The following is a 17,561-nucleotide window of genomic DNA, read 5'->3' on the forward strand; positions in this document are numbered from 1 at the left end:
TTTATGGACACTGAAATTTGAATTTCACATCATTTTTGTGTTATAAAATAATAGTCTTCTTTTGGTTTCTTTTACCATTTACACATGTGAAAACCATTCTTAGCTCGCATGTTATGCCACAGAAACAGGTGGCAGCCAGATCTGACCGAAGGACGGTAGCTTGCCGACCCTTCTTTGATCATAGCCTGTTTCACTTTATCTAGCTCCATATCCTTTCCTGTAATAAACCATTCGTAAAAATAAATTCCAGATGAACTGAAGAGCTAAATGAATAAATGTGAAATATTAGAAATAGATATGACGGTAGATAAATAACTCGAATTATTGAAGATCTTCTTAAACACAGTGCAAAACCATGAAGAAAAAGATTAATTCATTTTACTACCTCAATATTTTTAAATTTTGAAATGAAAAAAGACACGATAAATACAGTTTCATGTGGGAGAAAATATTTGTGGTTTACATAACGGAGGTTAATAGATAGACTATAGAAGCCTCCCCCAAATTAATAAGACCAACAAATCAATGGAAAGGTGGGTTGAGGACATTAATAAGGAATTCACAGTATGAAATATACTTAGTCTCATAGCAATCAAGGAGTGATGTAAGATGAGATATAATTTTACAAATGAAACTAGTAAAAGATTGATAACATCTAGTGTTTGCAAGAGGGTGGAGATGTAAACTGGTACAGCGCATATGGAGTACCATTTAACAGTATTCATTAATCTTTTCCCTAACACCTAGCCATTGCCACTCTTGTATATTTTTCGAAAGAAATGTTTAAACATATGCACAAAGAAGCATATAACAACAGCCAAAAGCATATAGCAACAGCCAAAAGCATATAGCAACAGCCAAAAGCATATAGCAACAGCCAAAAACTAAAAAATTATTTATCCATGTGGACATACATATATGTATGTGACTGTGGATGGTTGTAACACCAGGTAATAGCCATTATCGTACAGTGAGAACAGGAATTGGGTGGGAGATCAAGAGAGCTTTTTGCATTATTTGTATTGTTTGAATCTTTCGCTAGGCAATAATTCTGTGAAACAATCTTTTTAAATGAACAAAACCTTATTTTCAATTTAAAGTTAAAATATTGGGCTCGCAAATACGGTTCTAGTGAACCAATCCATGATTTTGGACATCAGTTTTCCCATCGATGAATGGACAATACAACGCCTTCTCTCACGGCTTTTATAAAGAGCCCATGAAATGATGCAAGTGCCGAACAAAGGAAACATGTCATTATCACCACTTGGATTCTTCAGGGAACTGAAGTTGGGTTTGACATTCAGACCATTAGCAGAAGCTCTGTGACGCCCAGAGAAGCACCAGTGAGCAAATGAAGAGGCACAGAGAGAAAAAGGCGTTTGCTGAAGACCACCCAGCTGATAAATGGTGGAACTGAGGTACTCTGACTCTCAAGCCACAGGAAGAGGAAAGTAATCGAAACAAGGTCTTCTCTTCAGCAAAGCCTCCAGAGAACTGACGAAATTCCCAAAGTCTCCCCCTACCTGGCTTTAGGAGGGGATTGTCTATATGTTTTGCCTGAAAAGGAGAATAAATTTTAGATGCTGAATTTGGATTTTGTACAGGTGCCCAAAGAATTCTGGGCCTGCATTCTTTGGGCACCTGTACTTTAAATAAATTGAATAAACAGCTGTCGATGGTATCAGCTATTTTTACTTTGACCCCTCTTCCTTCCTAATCCTTCCTCCTTCTCTCTGGCAGTGCTGTGTGTATCCCACCAACAGAGAGTACTCCTTCCCCTGAGATCCAATTGATTTGAAAAGAGCCAGTTTTGATGTCTATATCCACACAAAGTAGACATTTCTGTGTTTGTTTCTTTTGTTCTTTTTTTTTCTTTTTTTTTTTTTTTTTTTGGAGGGCACAGCTCACAGTGGCCCATACAAGGAATGAACCAGCAACCTTGGTGTTATCAGCACCACTCTCTAACCAACTGAGCTAACCGGCCACCCCCTTTTCTTATTTAACTGATAGCCATTAGGGTAAAGAAAGTGATTATTTTTCATTTTTTTGCAGAAAGGGTACGTCTAACTTAGTCCATACTTAATCTTCAGAGCACTTGTTCTATACATACGAGAGGTATGTTGACCATCCCATGATTTTCTCGTATTTCTTACCAGAAAGCCATGGAGAGATGGAATTACATGTATCTTCTTTACAACCTGGTTGTATTCAGCCAAATCAAGGCTGGGCAGCACTAAGCTCTGAGGAGACAATGATCCCTGGGAGACTTGCTGTCTAGCAGGGAGACTAACCCATAATCCCAATGGCGACAGTATGACCTGTGCCACGGTGTTGGTGTGGAAAAGTTCCAGACCCTGCCTACCTAGAAAAATGTCTCAGAGGAGGGGACATTTCAGCTGACTCACAAAGCATCCAAGGGTATTTGTTTGGCAGGGAGGTATGACCTAAATGGGGGCTTGGCAAGAGATGAGACAGAGAAGGAGGGAGTCTCTAATACGAATATCCTTTTACTCTGGTAAGGAGTTTGGACTTGATCCTGGAGACCATGGGGTATCATTGAAGGGTTTTCAGCTATAAGAATAGCATGATACCAAATGCATTGTAGAAAAATTATTCTAGCCATGGTGTCGAGAATAATGAGAAGGGCCAAAGCTAAATACAGAGAGACCATTAAGAGACAGCGGCAATGGTCCAGGTGAGACAGTTGGTTAGAGCACAAGCTCTAACCACAAGGTTGCTGGTTTGATTCCCACATGGGCCAGTGAGCTGTCCCATCCACAACAACTAGATTGAAAAACAACTAAACTGGAGATAAAATCAGGATTCAAGTCCCAAGTCTTCCACTCAGAGGCTTGCAGCTGTGCCTGCAAGACTGGTCTGAAGGCTTGGTAGCAAGACTGCTGGGTAGGCAGAATGATGGCCTCCAAAGATGTGCACGTGCAAACTCCTGGACCTGTGAATGTGTTACCTTACGTGGCAAAACGGATTTTGCAGATGTGATTAAGGTAAGGACCTTGAGAGGGAGAGATTATCCTGGATGATCCAAGCGGGCTCAATATAATCACAAGTGTTCTTCCAAGTGAAAAGAAGGCAAGAGGATCAGAGAAGGATGGATGTAATTGCTGACAGGGGGTCACAAACCAAGGAATGGGGCCTTCTATAATAGAAGCTTTCATAAGCTGAAAAAGGCAAGAAACAGATTCTTCCCTTAAAGCCTCCAGAAGGAACCCAGCTCTGCTGACACCTTGATTTTAGCCTTGCAAGACCCATGTTGGACTTCTGACCTCCAGAACCATAAAATAATACATCTGTATTGTTTAAGCCACTAAGTTTGTGGTAATTTGTTACAGCAACAAGAGGGAACAGATACAACTCCTAAAGACATCTGGAAAACTGTAGCACTGTACCTGGACCAGAATGTTCTCAGACCAAGCTGTGTGAAGTGGGGCGGCCTCGGTCGAGAATGAGGACTGAGATCATACCAGGGTTACGGAAGCCATAGGTTGGCCTGTGGTCATGCTGCACAGTGCGCTTCTCTGAGACTGATGAGGTATCCTGCACAGTGTGAGAGCAGGTGGTTTTTATGCAATGCTGGGACAGGGAGGGGCAAGGGAGCTTCCAGAGTGCTGTTTACCTGATGTCATCATCCACAACTATGCACAACGTGGTCCAGAAGCTTCCATCACTGATGCCCTCAGAAATGTTGCTATTCTCTCTGCTGTGTGCCCCAACTATATGGATTCCCTTCTGCAGTCTTTAGAGAAGTAAACCCTGAGCAATTCACCAAAGCAGTGGCTCTATCTGGCCTTTAATATGTGTGTCTGTCAATACATTCGTTGTGTAGTGAGCAGGTCACTTAGGCTGATAGATAGTAATCAGAGGTCTTACACTTGTTTGTTATGGCTCTGGGGGTAGAGATTTCAGAACATAGATCTCACCCCAGTTTAAGTAAAGATTTCTTTAGTGGTCTTTAACTACCCATTCTGCTACTTCCATGTATCAAACCCCAATTTTAAAGATTGGCAGCACTATAAATTAATGTGTACTTCTAAAGTTAAGCTGGTTATCATGGTGTAAATATTCTCACCATGGCCACTGTTAAGCTATCAAAGTGATGTTGATGAATTCAGAGTGGGGAAGAAAGTGTGCAGTTAGCTCATACAAACTGGTAAGAACTACTTCCAGCATGCCACTGCTTATCTTACCCTTTACCTTCACTTTCTGATTAGGAAAGCAGACACCCCAACAGAAGCATGGTTGGAATGCTCATGGAGCGTTTATGATGGCACTGTTCTAAGGACTTTACATTTAAAAAATGTAATTCTTACAGCAACTCTATGTGGTAGGTGGAAATAAGGAAACTGAGTCATGGGTGAAGTAACCAGTCCCAGCTAATAGCTTGTGATATGAACTTAATTAGTCTCGGTGTCCATAATCTTAAAAACTACACTAAAGTAGTCTCTAAAACTGCGCTAATACACTAGCCACTAGCCACATTCGCAATTTAAATTAAATAAAATTAAAAATTCACTCCCTCATTCACACTAGATATATTTCTTTTATTATTATTTTTATTAGTTTCAGGTGTACAAAGCAACATAATAGTTAGACATTTACACCCCTCACAAAGTGATAACCCCACTCCCCCAAAGCTACTATCCCTCTGACAACTTATATACCTGTTACAATACCATTGAGCAAACAAAACAGAAATAGACTCAGAGACATACTAGACATATTTCAACTGCTTGATAGTCATATGCCACTAGTGGCTACTGTATTAGACAATACAGATATGTGCATAATACATTTCCATCACCATAGAAAGTTCTACTAGACAGTGCTGCTCTAAATACATTGTCAGAAAGAAAGAAGCCACACATATTTGTATGGAAACAGTGGATTTAATAGCCTTGTTGATTGCTGTAACATAAAAACTCAAAATACACAGTTGCATGTCTCTTCTGCTCTGAGATAAGCAAATTCATTCACTTATTCATTCATTCATTCAACACACATTAACTGAGCACCTACTATGTTTCAGGGCCTGTACTAGTTCCTGGGGATACAAAGATGAATAAAGACACAGCTCCTGCTCCCCAGGCGCTCACAATCTGATGGAGGAGGAAGATAAGTCAAAAGGCAATTGTAATGCCGTGAAGAGAGAGGGATGAGGTGAGGTTCCAGGGTGATATGAGAGACTCAGACAGGCAGCCAGCTGAACCCAAGGCATTCAGGGGAGGCTTCACAGGTGGAGCGATTTCCAAACTGGATGTTAAAACATGAATAGGAGTTGGCAGGTTTTAGGTATTTTAGATAGAAAATGCAAAGAGAGGCATGGGAGAAGATGGGTCCCCCAGGGACCCATGAGAGAGAAGGTTGACTGACGCCTGGGATACAACAGAAATAGGAGTCAGTTGTTCTCAGGTAGTGTGCTGAGGACGGACAACTGTGGGCAGTGCGGGGAGAAAGGAAAGAGAAAAAATTTCATTTCAGACACGCTGAGTTTAATGTGCCTGCAGAATATTCAAGAGGGTGGGTGGGGCTGGAGCTCAAGAGCAAGGTTGGGAAGGACAGATTTAGGAATATCAAACTCAAGGTGGTGAATGAAAAACAAGGGCCTGCTGAGCTCATGCCGGGACTTTGCACAGACTGAGGTAAGAATAAACCAAGGGTGACCAGAATGAACAAAACCAACTACAAGAAAGGCCAACATATCAGTGGCATGTGGAGAAACAGGGCCAGAGAAGACTGAGAAACAGTCTTGGATCATCACAGGGAAGTGGTGTTCCAGAAACCAAGCGCTGGGAGTATCAACTGACACAGAGATGCCAAATCGTGTAAGGACCGAAAAGTACCCACTACAGTTGAACTACACTTTCAGTGCAGTTCAGGAAGCCAGCCTGCAGTGGTTGCAGGAAGAAATGGAAAGTGAAGAGAAGATGATACCTATGAAAAACAAATCCTTTAAAAAAAATACTCAGCTGTGAAGATTATGATTGAAGAGTCCCCAGCATGTTTACTGACTACATTGAAGAAGTCAGTGGACAGAGAAATGTCAAGGATCGAGGGTGGAGAAGGAGTAAAGTGAAGCAAGGCCCCGGCGACACAGGAGGGCAAGGGGTACAGAGCCCTAGTGGGGAGTTTAGCTTTGGAGAAAGAGAGGGGCTGTTCCACCTCTTCCTGCATTTGCACCATTCGGAAGAGGTTTCACTTCTCTGAGCAGAACCTAAATGGCCCAAACACAGCCCCTTTCTCATAACTCCATACTTATCTGAGGAATCTGGACATCCCCCATCCTAGTCTGCCAAATCCTGAATATTCCAGACCATGGGTGAGACCAGCAGCCCCAGAGACACTTGCACAGATGGCTGAACACCCATCGAAGACTCTCCAGGCACCTTCCCCCTCAGCTCAGATATCATCCCCTCCATGAAACTCCCCACTGCATACACACACACACACACACACACACACACACACACATTGCATCCTCTACCGCACCCCTCTCTCCATATAGTTTACCATTGCATTTATTATTACACAGTGCTTTGTTTGTTTATGTTTTGCCTCCCCAGCTACTTTTGGAGCTCTTTATTTCTAGGGCCTAGCACCCAATAAACAGTTGTAGGATGAGCTGGGCTGTAGGATGAGTTAATTGAACTGAACTGAGTTGAAATGAACCAAAATGACACTAGGGAACACAGAACAGTACATTCCCATAGCAACAAGGTTGAGCATGCCTCTGACTTCCTCATCAAGGGTCTCCCCAGAAACCCACTACTTCCAGAACATCTCCCCAATTCCCCAGCGACGGTGCCATCCAAACAAGGCAGGTCCTCATTGCTTCTTATGGAACAGAGCGGGGGCTGGCTCGTTGCTGGGCTCGGCCATGACCTGCATGGGCTGGTTGCTCAGGGCAGCCTCACGCATCTTGCGGTACATGAACTCGTTCTGGCGGAACAAGCGCAGCTCCATCTCCGTCTGCACCCGCATGGCCTGTGGGACGCAGACACACCATAAGCAGGGATGACAAGCCCCCGGGACATGTTGGTCTCTGACCTATCTTGGCCCTTTTGGAAAGGGCAGACAATGGGGTAAATGATTCTCAGTCACCAAGATTCAACTGTACCCCTCAGAGGACACACACAAAGTGGGGGCCTAATGGCCTGGCAGTGGAATCCATTTGTTAGGGAAGAGGGACTCAGACCCCTCAGAGAGCAGCTTGAGGGATTATTCTCAGCAGAGACTGTTTATTCTCAGGAAGTGTCGGGTGGGGACCTGGATTTGAACCCTGGCCCCTGCATTTAGGTCCCACCCAAGATTCTAGGACCTTGTGTCGGTGATTTAATCCCTTCAAGTCCTGTTTCCTCACACACGATATGGGTAAGATTCCTTCATAGTTCACAATAAGCCAGGAAGATTAGAGTATGTGACACACAAAAAAAGCCCTCACTTTCCCAAACGTCCATTCAAGAAATATTTATCAAGAGCCGGGCATCGCTGAGGGGCTCCAGGATACAGCAGTAAATAAGGTTGACAGAAACTGCCTTTGACAAGCTTAATACACTAGACATAACATTTGTGTTCTCATACATTTCATGACACAAAAGTCTGTCATCTTTCCCTACATGACACTGTCTGAGATCAGCTCGTTGAAGTCTGTCATTGTCAAATAAACCAGCCCTTCAAAGCACAAAGATACCCAGCAGCTATTAAGAGCATGCCATTGGCCAGGCACTGTTCTCAGTGCTTTTCGCACATTAACTCATCGAAGCCTCATTACAACCTTACCCTTTTCCTCCATTTTATTGATGAGGAGACCGAGGCCCACACATTCAATATTTGCAGTCACATAGCTAGAAAGTGGTGAAACTGGAACTAAGTCCCAGCAGTCTGATTCCAGAGCCTGTGTTCCGCAAGCCTACGCCATGTAGCACATTTCTAACGTACATGGCTGCACACACACAAACACACACACACACACACCATTTTTCAGGTTTCCTCAGTCCAAGCTTGGAGCATCTCAGGGTTCCAGTCTCAGCTTTTCCATCCACTAGCTATGTGGCAGTGGACAGATTATTCACCTTCCCTGGGCCTCAGTTTCCTCATATGTAAAACAAGGGGAGTGGGCTAAACCATTTCTGAGTTCCTTTCAGGTCTAGCAGGCAACATGGACTTTCCAAAAGCAGAGTCCAAAACTTAGCTCTCATCCTCAGATATGTCAGGGAGGCAGGGAGGCCCAGCCCTGAGATGCTACTTGCCTCTAAGTCCTTGGTGATTGGGTGGGTGGGTCCGTGAGTCACCAGGAGAATGGCATAGGCTTTGCAGATCATCCCATGCCCCGCCTCTATGTTACCAGCATGCCAGTTGGTCAGCCCCGCCCGCATCACGGCCATGCCCAGTTGGGCATTGTTGGGGTGGTAGAGCTTCCTGTAGGAGCATACGAAAAACTCAAACACAGAATCCCAACCTTGCTTCTATCTGCACAGTATTTGACAACTTAGAAAGTACCCTCATTGATTAAGTCCATCTGCTTTCCCACCAGTGCCGTGAAGCATCTGCGGCCCGTTGAGAGGAAACTGAGGTGTAGAGAGGTGGGCGAGTTGCCAAAACCTCCACACGGTGAGGCTGTGAGAGCTGACTCTGACCTGGGCCACCAAGTCACATCCTCGTGGGGAGGAGGAGTCGGGATTACACTCTGAACTTTAGTACAGGAAGCTGGGCGCTCCCAGCCCTCAGCCCTCTCCCTGGAAAGCAGTGGGATTCAAGGGAAAATAGTAACTTTAATGTCCTTATTGGGACTGTATTTTCACCTCCTGGCACCTTCCTAACAGGGCTTCCTTTTAACATATTATATCGTTTTCTCACTTTTTTTTTATGAATAACATCCTCCCCCAAAAATGAACCTCCTTGTGCCAACTTACTCATTTGGCCAGAAATACAAATTCACAGGCCAATGGGGACAAAGAGAACTGGCAGGGGGGAGGCCAGAGTGTTATACGTTACACTTTATAAGCAAGAGTGGCTGACACTTCTTTTTTTAATAAAATAAAGCTCACAGGATTGCCTGTGCCGATTGTGAGGGGGGAAAACTTTTCCAAACACTTAAAATCAAGCTGGACTTAACCTTAAGGAAATAAAAAGCAGAAGATGCCACCAGGCGATAGATGAGCTGGAGGACGTGGGAAATACCAGGGAGGACAAACAGGTTTCCTCTCGATACCAACTCTGACTATTTGATCACTATTACTCGGAGCACCATGGTAAAAAGGCTCCATTGTAAAGAGGATCGATTACTGATGCCTGCTGGGGGTGCGGGAGGGAGAGGTAGCACCCTGTGGGCCATTTACTTTGCATGCCTGGAACAGACACACTCCCAGGAGACTATCTGAGTCCCGGGATTGTCACCTACATGTAGCCATCCACCATCCTCCTGGCATAGTATGAGGCCTCCTCAAACGCCTGGAGGTAGGAGAGGACCTCTGAAACAATGCTCAGCAGCCGCAGCATGTAGATATTGGTGTCGGCAAACACTGACTCCTGCTTCTGCAGACACTCCCGGCATAACTTCACAACCTAGAAGAGACACAGGCCGTGCCCATTACCAGTGCACCTTGGCACATGCTTAACTTACATATGGGAGCACCACAACAACACTGGACAGTCATTCTTTGGAGAAAATTAGGAAATTGCTGGCAGAGGTGGGAAAGCCCCAGTTTGCGATCTGAATAGCTAAATGGTCCTATTTGACTAAGATGTAAGGATGGAAAGAGTAACAGTGAAGATACAACTGACATGACAAAATGAGGAATTTTCATATATGTTAGTTGGTAGCAGGGAGTTATGAAAAATATAGCCATCTTTATGTCATTTTATATACATAAAGATATATATGTATAAGAGTATATATTTTTACTTTCATAATAATGCAGTGAGATAGGTACTATTAATATTCCCATTTACCAGATCAGAAACTGAAGCACAGAGAGGGTAAGTGCTTTTTCAAAGTCACACACCAAGCAATTGAGCTTTATCTTAACCACCATTCCTATGAACCTCTACCCTAGCTGTGCTCTGAAATCACCTGGAGACCTTTTTAAAAATACATATGAGGTCAGATAATTAAGTTCAAGAACTCATCCTAGAAAAAGTGCTACATACCTCATTGCTGAATATCACTAAGGTCACCTTCGAAATACTCCCCTTGGGAAGCTATGCACCAATCCCAGCACCTAGTCCACCCTTCAAAGCAGTTTTGGAACTCTTTTTCTGGAATGGCCATCAGAGCTGTCATCGTATTACCCTTGATGTCCCGAATGTCATCAAAATGTCTTCCTTTCAATATTTCTTTTATCTTCGGGTAAAGAAAGAAGTCATTGGGGCCAGATCAGTTGAGTAGGGAGGGTGTTCCAATACAGTTATTTGTTTACTGGCTTAAAACTCCCTCACAGACAATGCCGTGTGAGCTGGTGCATTGTCGTAACGCAAGAGGCATGAATTGTTGGCGAAAAGTTCAGATCGTCTAACTTTTTCATGCAGCCTTTTCAGCACTTCCAAATAGTAAAAGTGGTTAACTGTTTGTCCAGTTTGTGTAAATTCAGAATGAATAATCCCTCTGATATCAAAAAAGGTTAGCAACATCATTGCAACAAGTTTGCAAACTTAATTGTCAGACCTCCTATGTCTGAGCCCTACCTTCAGACCAATTGAAACCGAATATCTGGGGGAGAGACACTGGCATCTGTAGTTTGTATAAGCCCCAGGGTGGTCCTTATGCACAGTGAGGTTGAACAATCATATTGGTCCTGCTAGAAGTATACAAAATGGAAAGGCAGAGAGGGAGGCTCCCAGAAAGCTGGAAGACCCGTCAGGCAGATACCACATTGGTCTTGGTGAGAAATAAGAAGGGCCTAACCCCAATCAGCTTGGAGTCAGGCTTTTCCGACTCCTTCATGTGTAGACATAGCCTTAGGTTGCATTCTACAAAGTCAGAAGGTCCTTAGATGTTAGTTGTTTGTTGTCTCTTCTTCTTGCCTTGCCACTCTCATGGGTGAAATGCAACACAATTCTTTCCATTCAAAATGAGTGGAAACTAATTTTGCTCTGAGACTCTCCCAGAGGCCCATGAGGCAACTGAGTGGGGGTATAGCAAAACATGGGCTGATAATCAATCCATCCTAAAGACAGTTCTCTTAAACCTACAGGGCAGTATCCAGCCCTACACTTGGCTCTGACCATTTTGAACAGAGGATAATGAAGAGGAGAGAAACTGGAGGAATGGAAAAAGTGGAACTTTCCTGATTGTTCCAGCTCTTATCCCATGCCTCTGACAGAGATTTTCCGTATTGTTTGATAACGTTTTGTTCAGGTGACTATCTCCCTCACCTGAGAGAACTCCTGGGAGGAAAGAAGCATGTCTTGTATCCGTCACCCCAGTAAAGGCTCAAAAATGTGCAATGAAGTGAGTAAAGGATGAAAATGAAGGTAAGGGAAAAGAGGTAGAAATGAACAGAAATCAATCTCCCCCCTTGCTAAGCCCTAGTGGCATCCAAACCCAGCTACACACCTGAGTTGTTTAAAGAGCTTGGAAAAAAAGATATGAATTCATGTTCCCTGTGTCCTGTTGTAAATTGGATACATCGCATCTTGGGGAGTGAGACAGAGGAATCTATATCTCCAAAAAGCTGTCTAGGTGAATTCAATGCAAGTGTTCTGCAGGTCAGTGTTTAGCAGTGGGTCTCAACTTTGGATGCACACTGAAATCACTTGCAAGCTTTAAAAATCCTGATGTCTGGGTCCCACCTCAAGAGATCCTGGTGAAATTGTCCTGGGTCTGGATTTGAGCAGTAAGATTTTTCAGTGATTCTAGTGAATAGCCAGTTGAGAACTCCTGGTGCTTTGAGAGCCAACATCAAATGTTCAGTTTGTAGAGACAGGAAACTATAGCCAGGATGTGAATTTAATTACAGGAAAGCAAGCAACCCACGGCTATCTCCATTCCTCCATATCTGATGCCAACCTGAGACATCACAAATCCCCCAGGGACATTTGTCAGGCTGCCTGTGTTCTCCTCAGACACAGTTTCAGTGGGTAAGACAGTCACTGAGAACACACCCTTAACAGTGCTCAAAGCTTAAGGGCGAGAGGAGTCCTGGTCTCAGCCAAGAGACATCTTCCAGAAAAACAACCTACTTGGTAGCCTCTCCATCTTCACCCCACCCCATTTCCCTCCCTTGCTAGAGAACCTTTCCACCCCCACCCCCTATAAAAATGAATTCTTACCTCGTGGTACAGACCCTCAGAGCGAGCCTTGTCAATTTTCTCCAGTGTATCTTTAGAAAATTGTATCATCTCCTTTACCACATCTTGAGAGGGCTGGGAAAGGGAGGGACATTGAGTTAGATCTTTGAATAGTTGCCATCTTTGATGTTCAGTGTAGTACAAAATTAATGGCTTCCTCATCCTGAATGCCTCATTTCTGTAAATGCTGCTCAAGAGCCCTACAGCTTTTCAAGCTGCCTCATCATGCTTCCGATTCATGGTGTATTTTCCATTGACCAAGCCCAGAGCCTTGCTGCCAGCCAATCATCCCCACCCTGTACTCATGCCGGGGCTTTTGGCCCCAGTGCGGAATCTGACATTGATCCCTGTTGTACTTTCTCTGGTGTTTTGGGTTCTCATTCTGTTACCCAAAATATTTTCCATTTTTCCTCTGTACTTCAAGTCAACTATATATTCTACAGATATGCCCTTTCTTTTTTTGTCTTTGTCCACATCATTGATGTAAATACTGGCCAGCACAGGGCTGAGAACAGAGGCTGAGGACTTCCCTAAAAGTTTGCCTTTGGAGTTCATTAAAGACAGCCCTGTGTCAATGGGCACTCAAACCCTTCCAAGCATCTTAACATCCAGTTCATATTTCCCTGCCTTCACCAAAAGTATATTATGAAAGAATTCGTCAGCTGTCTCTGTGAAATCTAGACCCTTAGGTTTACTGCGTTTGCCTGAACAGTCTAGTGATATTACAAAAAGCGGGGGGGGATTTTGATATTTGAGGCAAGGGATACCATAATTAAGAAACCCATAAGGACACTATAATTTTGAAGAAAAAGTGCCAAATTTTCAAAGTCCAAAGGAAAAGTTTACTTGCTATGCTGGATGCCATATCAGAAGCTCTTTTCTGATTTTTTTGTTTGTTTGTTTGTTTTTGCCTAGGCAAATTTGATAAAGCCTTTTTCCAAAATGAAACACTTACTGTTTATTCTGACTGTAAAATAAGCATGTGGAAGTTGTAAAAAATTGCAACGTATGAAAAAGTATGGAGAAAAAAGTAGAAATCCCCAGACACACCCAAAGATGGACACAGCATTTTGAGGAACATTTTCCAATGCAGATCTATAAGAATCATATTTAAAATATTTAACAACAGGTACAGGAAAGGCAGTCACCAATCAGAACAGACCCTCACCATCAACAGTGAGTATCTCTATATGGCCTCATCAGGGTGTACTGGCTGAACTGTAGCCCGGTATGTGTACACATGCATGTGTGTGTGTAGCAAATATTTTTTTCTAACTGGAATGGTACCATATTTCTGTCTATATTCTGTTGTTTTCACTCAGTAGATTACGGATATTTCCCCATACCTATAAAAATATGTCACCACTTTTAACAGCTATAGAGTTTTCCACTGTATTAAGCTAGAATAATTTATTTAACCAGTTCTGTAGTTGTCCAATTTTTCACTATAAGGAATTGGGCTTAACAACTCCATTTACATTTGCTGCTTACATTGCGTTGTGAGGTCACCTTCACAAAACTACCAAAAAGTAGTGGGAGGATGGGCATTTGTTCCCATAAAAACACACCCCTCCCCCAGTTAGAGATGGAGATCGGGATTTTCCCTCAGCCTCCCAGCTGTCCTGGGAGAGTTCCATCTGGCAGTAGGAGACGACCCTGACCAGGACAGCTTGCTTCAGGTTCAGGATCTTTTAAGAAAAAGGGTGTTATATTTATTCCTCTACCCACCTCACCTACTTTGGTCTCTGCAGAGTTCTTGACTATCCCTCAATTTTGACTACCCTTGTTTCCATACCCTTCTGTATCTTTGATCCAATGCCAAGGTCCGCCTGCCTGCCACTTGCAAAAGTTCAAGATCGAAACACATGGTTGGTGGAAAGAAAAGCAGGTTTATTCAGAATGCCGGCATTCTGGAGGATGGCAGATTCCCATCGTGTCTCTTTCCACCAACTATGTCTCTCAATTTTGAACTTTTGCGAGCGGCAGGCCATCGGACCTCAGCATGGTATCATCTGGGCCTCCCTGGAACTCTTCTGCATGTCTAATTATACTTGTCCCACGGCCTGACTCCAACAATTGATACATCCATCCGTGCTCTGACTTTTGTTTGCAGGTCTCACTCCTGACTTAACTTTGCTTTGATCATTGATTTGGCTGAGATTTCTGGCTTCCGGCTGCCTTTTATCCCCAAAGTGCTACTTAGCCTTCTGTTACCATGAAACATGTCTGGGTTTCAGACAAGTCATTTCAGCGTGTATCTGCTTTCCTAAGACCCTTTGAATCAAGCACATAAGTAAGAGAGGATCCATGTCTTGCCCGGTTGTGCAGAGCTCGGTGACACGTGGTCCACCAATCTTTCAAACCTACATTTTTAGTTTCATTCATAGCTTGATGCCCAAGTAGTGGCTCATAACATCATGTCTAATTTATGATCATTAGTCTCTAATCTACTATAAGTTCCATCACCTTTAAAACTCAAAATTATTAGTGAATCTCCTAGAGTCATCAGTAGCTTGCAGGGAGATTCAGAAAATACCAAGTGGTTAGGGGTTGATAGTCACGCTCAATTGGATGTTGTAAGAAAGAGTGTTACTTTAAGCTCTGAAAGTGAATCAATTTTTTTTTTCCAAGGAGGCAACTGCCAAGGTTTCCAAAACAACCTCGCCGAAATTTTGTCAACACGTGTAATAAAGCTATTCTGAAAAGGGAACTGGGCAGCAACCCTGGCTTTGCTTTCAGAGTAAAGACAGGAAACCCTGATCTACAGAAACTCCTCAGAGAGACAATCCTCTCTCCAGGAGCACCACCAAAAATAGAAAACAAAGATTGGGGAAGAAGCCAGATGGGAGGAGAAGTTTTAGTGACCACAGGTATTTTGTTTATTTAAATACTTCCCTGTTAATGGTTATTTAGGTTTTATTCAATATTTTGTTGTTCTCAACAATGCTACAATATCTCTCTTTAAACATATATCTTTGTGCATATGTGCAAATATATCTATAGTGTAAATTCTTAAAAGTAGAACTGCTTAGTCAAAGGGTTAAAAAATATTATATTATTAAGAATGAAAACAAGTTAGTGCCCCCCGCCAAGAAAAAACAGGGCGATAATAGCTAGAGCACGAAAGAGAGAGATGAATCAAGTGGGGGAATAGTGTTATCTGAACATTAGCACTGACGCCACTGAGTAATGAAGTGAGAAGAGCCCCACCGCCTGTACCCAAAAGTCAGTTTTGCTTGTAGCCTTTGCTCTAACCAGCGACAAAGTGTTGTCCACACAGAGGATGCAGACGTTAGATTCATTGTGTATATATATCCTAATTGCACTGGAGGACTATAAGTTATATAAAAGTGCTCACTTGGTTGGACTCCCCCGAGGAGTCCAGCTCCTGGTTAAAAACCTATGTGTGATTTTTCAGACCTGACCACAGGCAATGACAAAGGCTTTCCCTGACAGGCCTCATGGGGGAAGCTGCCCTCCGCCCACCAGACTTAGCGCACAGCCAGTGCAGGGCAGTTTCTGATGGGGGTTGCAGTCAAGCACTGAGGGTCCCCTGGCTGGTCACGCTCTTCGAATTTTTGCATTCCTAGCCCAGGTGCCTTTATTCCTAGGTCTCTTCATCTGTGGACTTGAGCTGACGTCTTCTTTAGGGGCTTCTACCGAAGCCTCCCTATTGAGGAGGGACTGGGGGCCTGGAAGACACTTTTCCCCACTCTGACTCAGTACCCAGTACTTTTTCACCCCTAGCTCTTCTTCCTCTGTGCCCTTCCCACAACCCTTCACCTCAGGGTCCATAAAACTGCTGGAGCCTTTTGTTCTGGGCCCCTCAGCAGTGAGACAACTCTCAGATTGGTGCTGATCCATCTGACCCCCCATCAGTGTACCTTTCCATGGGGGAAAACTGAATGGGGGAATTAGCTCCTGATGCAGTTCAGCTTCTTGCTTACACTGCAGGAAAGGACTAAAGGCTTGCTGCTTTAATCGGCTACTCCAACACCTGATGGCTCAGCTTTCTCCCAGCTCAGCTGAGCTCCTGACATAGCTTTCAGGAAGCCTTCCTCTCCTCAATGGTCTCACCATCAATTAAACAATAGCTATTCAGGAGTTAAGCATATTAACCAAACTAAACATTGCCCGATCTCCACATTACCCTCTTTCATGGGACTCGGAATAGCTTTGTGATAACCAGACAACAAATCTCTTTGCCCATCTGTTCATGATACATGAAATTCTCAGCATTACTTAAACTACAAAGAGGCAAAGAGGGGAACTAAAATGTATTGAGTGTCTGCTCTATGTGCCACACCCTTTACAAGTATCATTTTGTTTAATACTCATAACAACCCCTTGTAGTGGGTGCCATTATTCCTATTTTACAGATGAGAAAATTGGGTAATGTCCCCAAACTCAAACACCTAGTAGGTGGTGTTGAGAGGACACCAGCTGGGACCTATCCACAGTGCTCTGTCCACCACCCATACAGCCTTCCCAGGGTTACAGGCTGGTCCTCTGGGAACCAGTGGGCAGGGGTGCGTTGATTGGCTATGGGATCTACCCTTGCCTGGCTCCTGGAGAAGGTGGCCACAAACACCCTCCTAGCAGAGCTGCGTGTACCTTCGGGTCATCCTTCACCCCGAGGAAGAGGTCATCCTTCAGCCCTTTCTGGCAGTGCTCACACGTGCAGTCAAAGTAGTACTGTTTCTTCAGCTGCTTCTTGCGTTCTTCGCTGACGTTAAGGAAGTCGATATAGGACACTGTCAGCTCTTCTCCTTCTGAGATCTTGCCCAGGGCCCGGAGCTCAATTCTGGAGCAGGGCAGAGGAAAGAGTAGATCAAATCCAGGGCTATCAGAATGGCATTTGTGCTTTTCAAGATTCAAGGAGTTGAGTTTCAAAGACAATGACTTCTACTAGCACTTGAGAAAAGTCTCCTTCCCTCCAAAAATAAAAAAAGATGTGACCTAAAGGACAGTTTTCTGGATAATTCTGCTCTACTCACTATAACAATCAAATCTGCTCCATTCCATGAATTGCTCTGAAATTTGCTCAAATAAATTCCTGGTAGAGGGCCGGGCTTGGTCTTAAAACCATACATAACTCCCATGTCTGCAATTATCCCTGCACATTCAGCCACTTGTCATCAAAGGAAGGGAGAGATGATAATAAGGCAAAAACTCAAACAAGAGAAGACTCAATAGTCATTTCTGCTTCATTTGGGGACTGCTCCCTCAGAAACACACACATTTAGTTACCAACA

General features: G+C 43.7%; 1 protein-coding gene across 2 annotated transcripts in view; it reads right to left on the reverse strand.

The window, feature by feature from the left end:
* Positions 1 to 4,536: 4,536 nt before the first annotated feature.
* Positions 4,537 to 17,561, reverse strand: part of SMYD1 (SET and MYND domain containing 1) — a 41,321-nt gene continuing 28,296 nt past the window's right edge. Inside the window, exons 5-9 of one of the 2 annotated variants that reach the window (XM_081068391.1) lie at positions 16,921 to 17,110; positions 12,289 to 12,381; positions 9,419 to 9,582; positions 8,268 to 8,436; positions 4,537 to 7,002 (exon numbers count right to left, since the gene is read on the reverse strand). In XM_081068391.1, the coding sequence (XP_080924517.1) occupies positions 6,844 to 7,002; positions 8,268 to 8,436; positions 9,419 to 9,582; positions 12,289 to 12,381; positions 16,921 to 17,110 (775 nt within the window). In that variant the 3' untranslated portion in view covers positions 4,537 to 6,843. The remainder of the gene's footprint in view (positions 7,003 to 8,267; positions 8,437 to 9,418; positions 9,583 to 12,288; positions 12,382 to 16,920; positions 17,111 to 17,561) is intronic. The other variant, XM_081068390.1, reaches the window with a different exon arrangement.

The sequence above is a fragment of the Rhinolophus hipposideros genome, assembly GCF_964194185.1.
Source record: "Rhinolophus hipposideros genome assembly, chromosome: 12".
Classification (NCBI taxonomy): Eukaryota; Metazoa; Chordata; class Mammalia; order Chiroptera; family Rhinolophidae; genus Rhinolophus; species Rhinolophus hipposideros.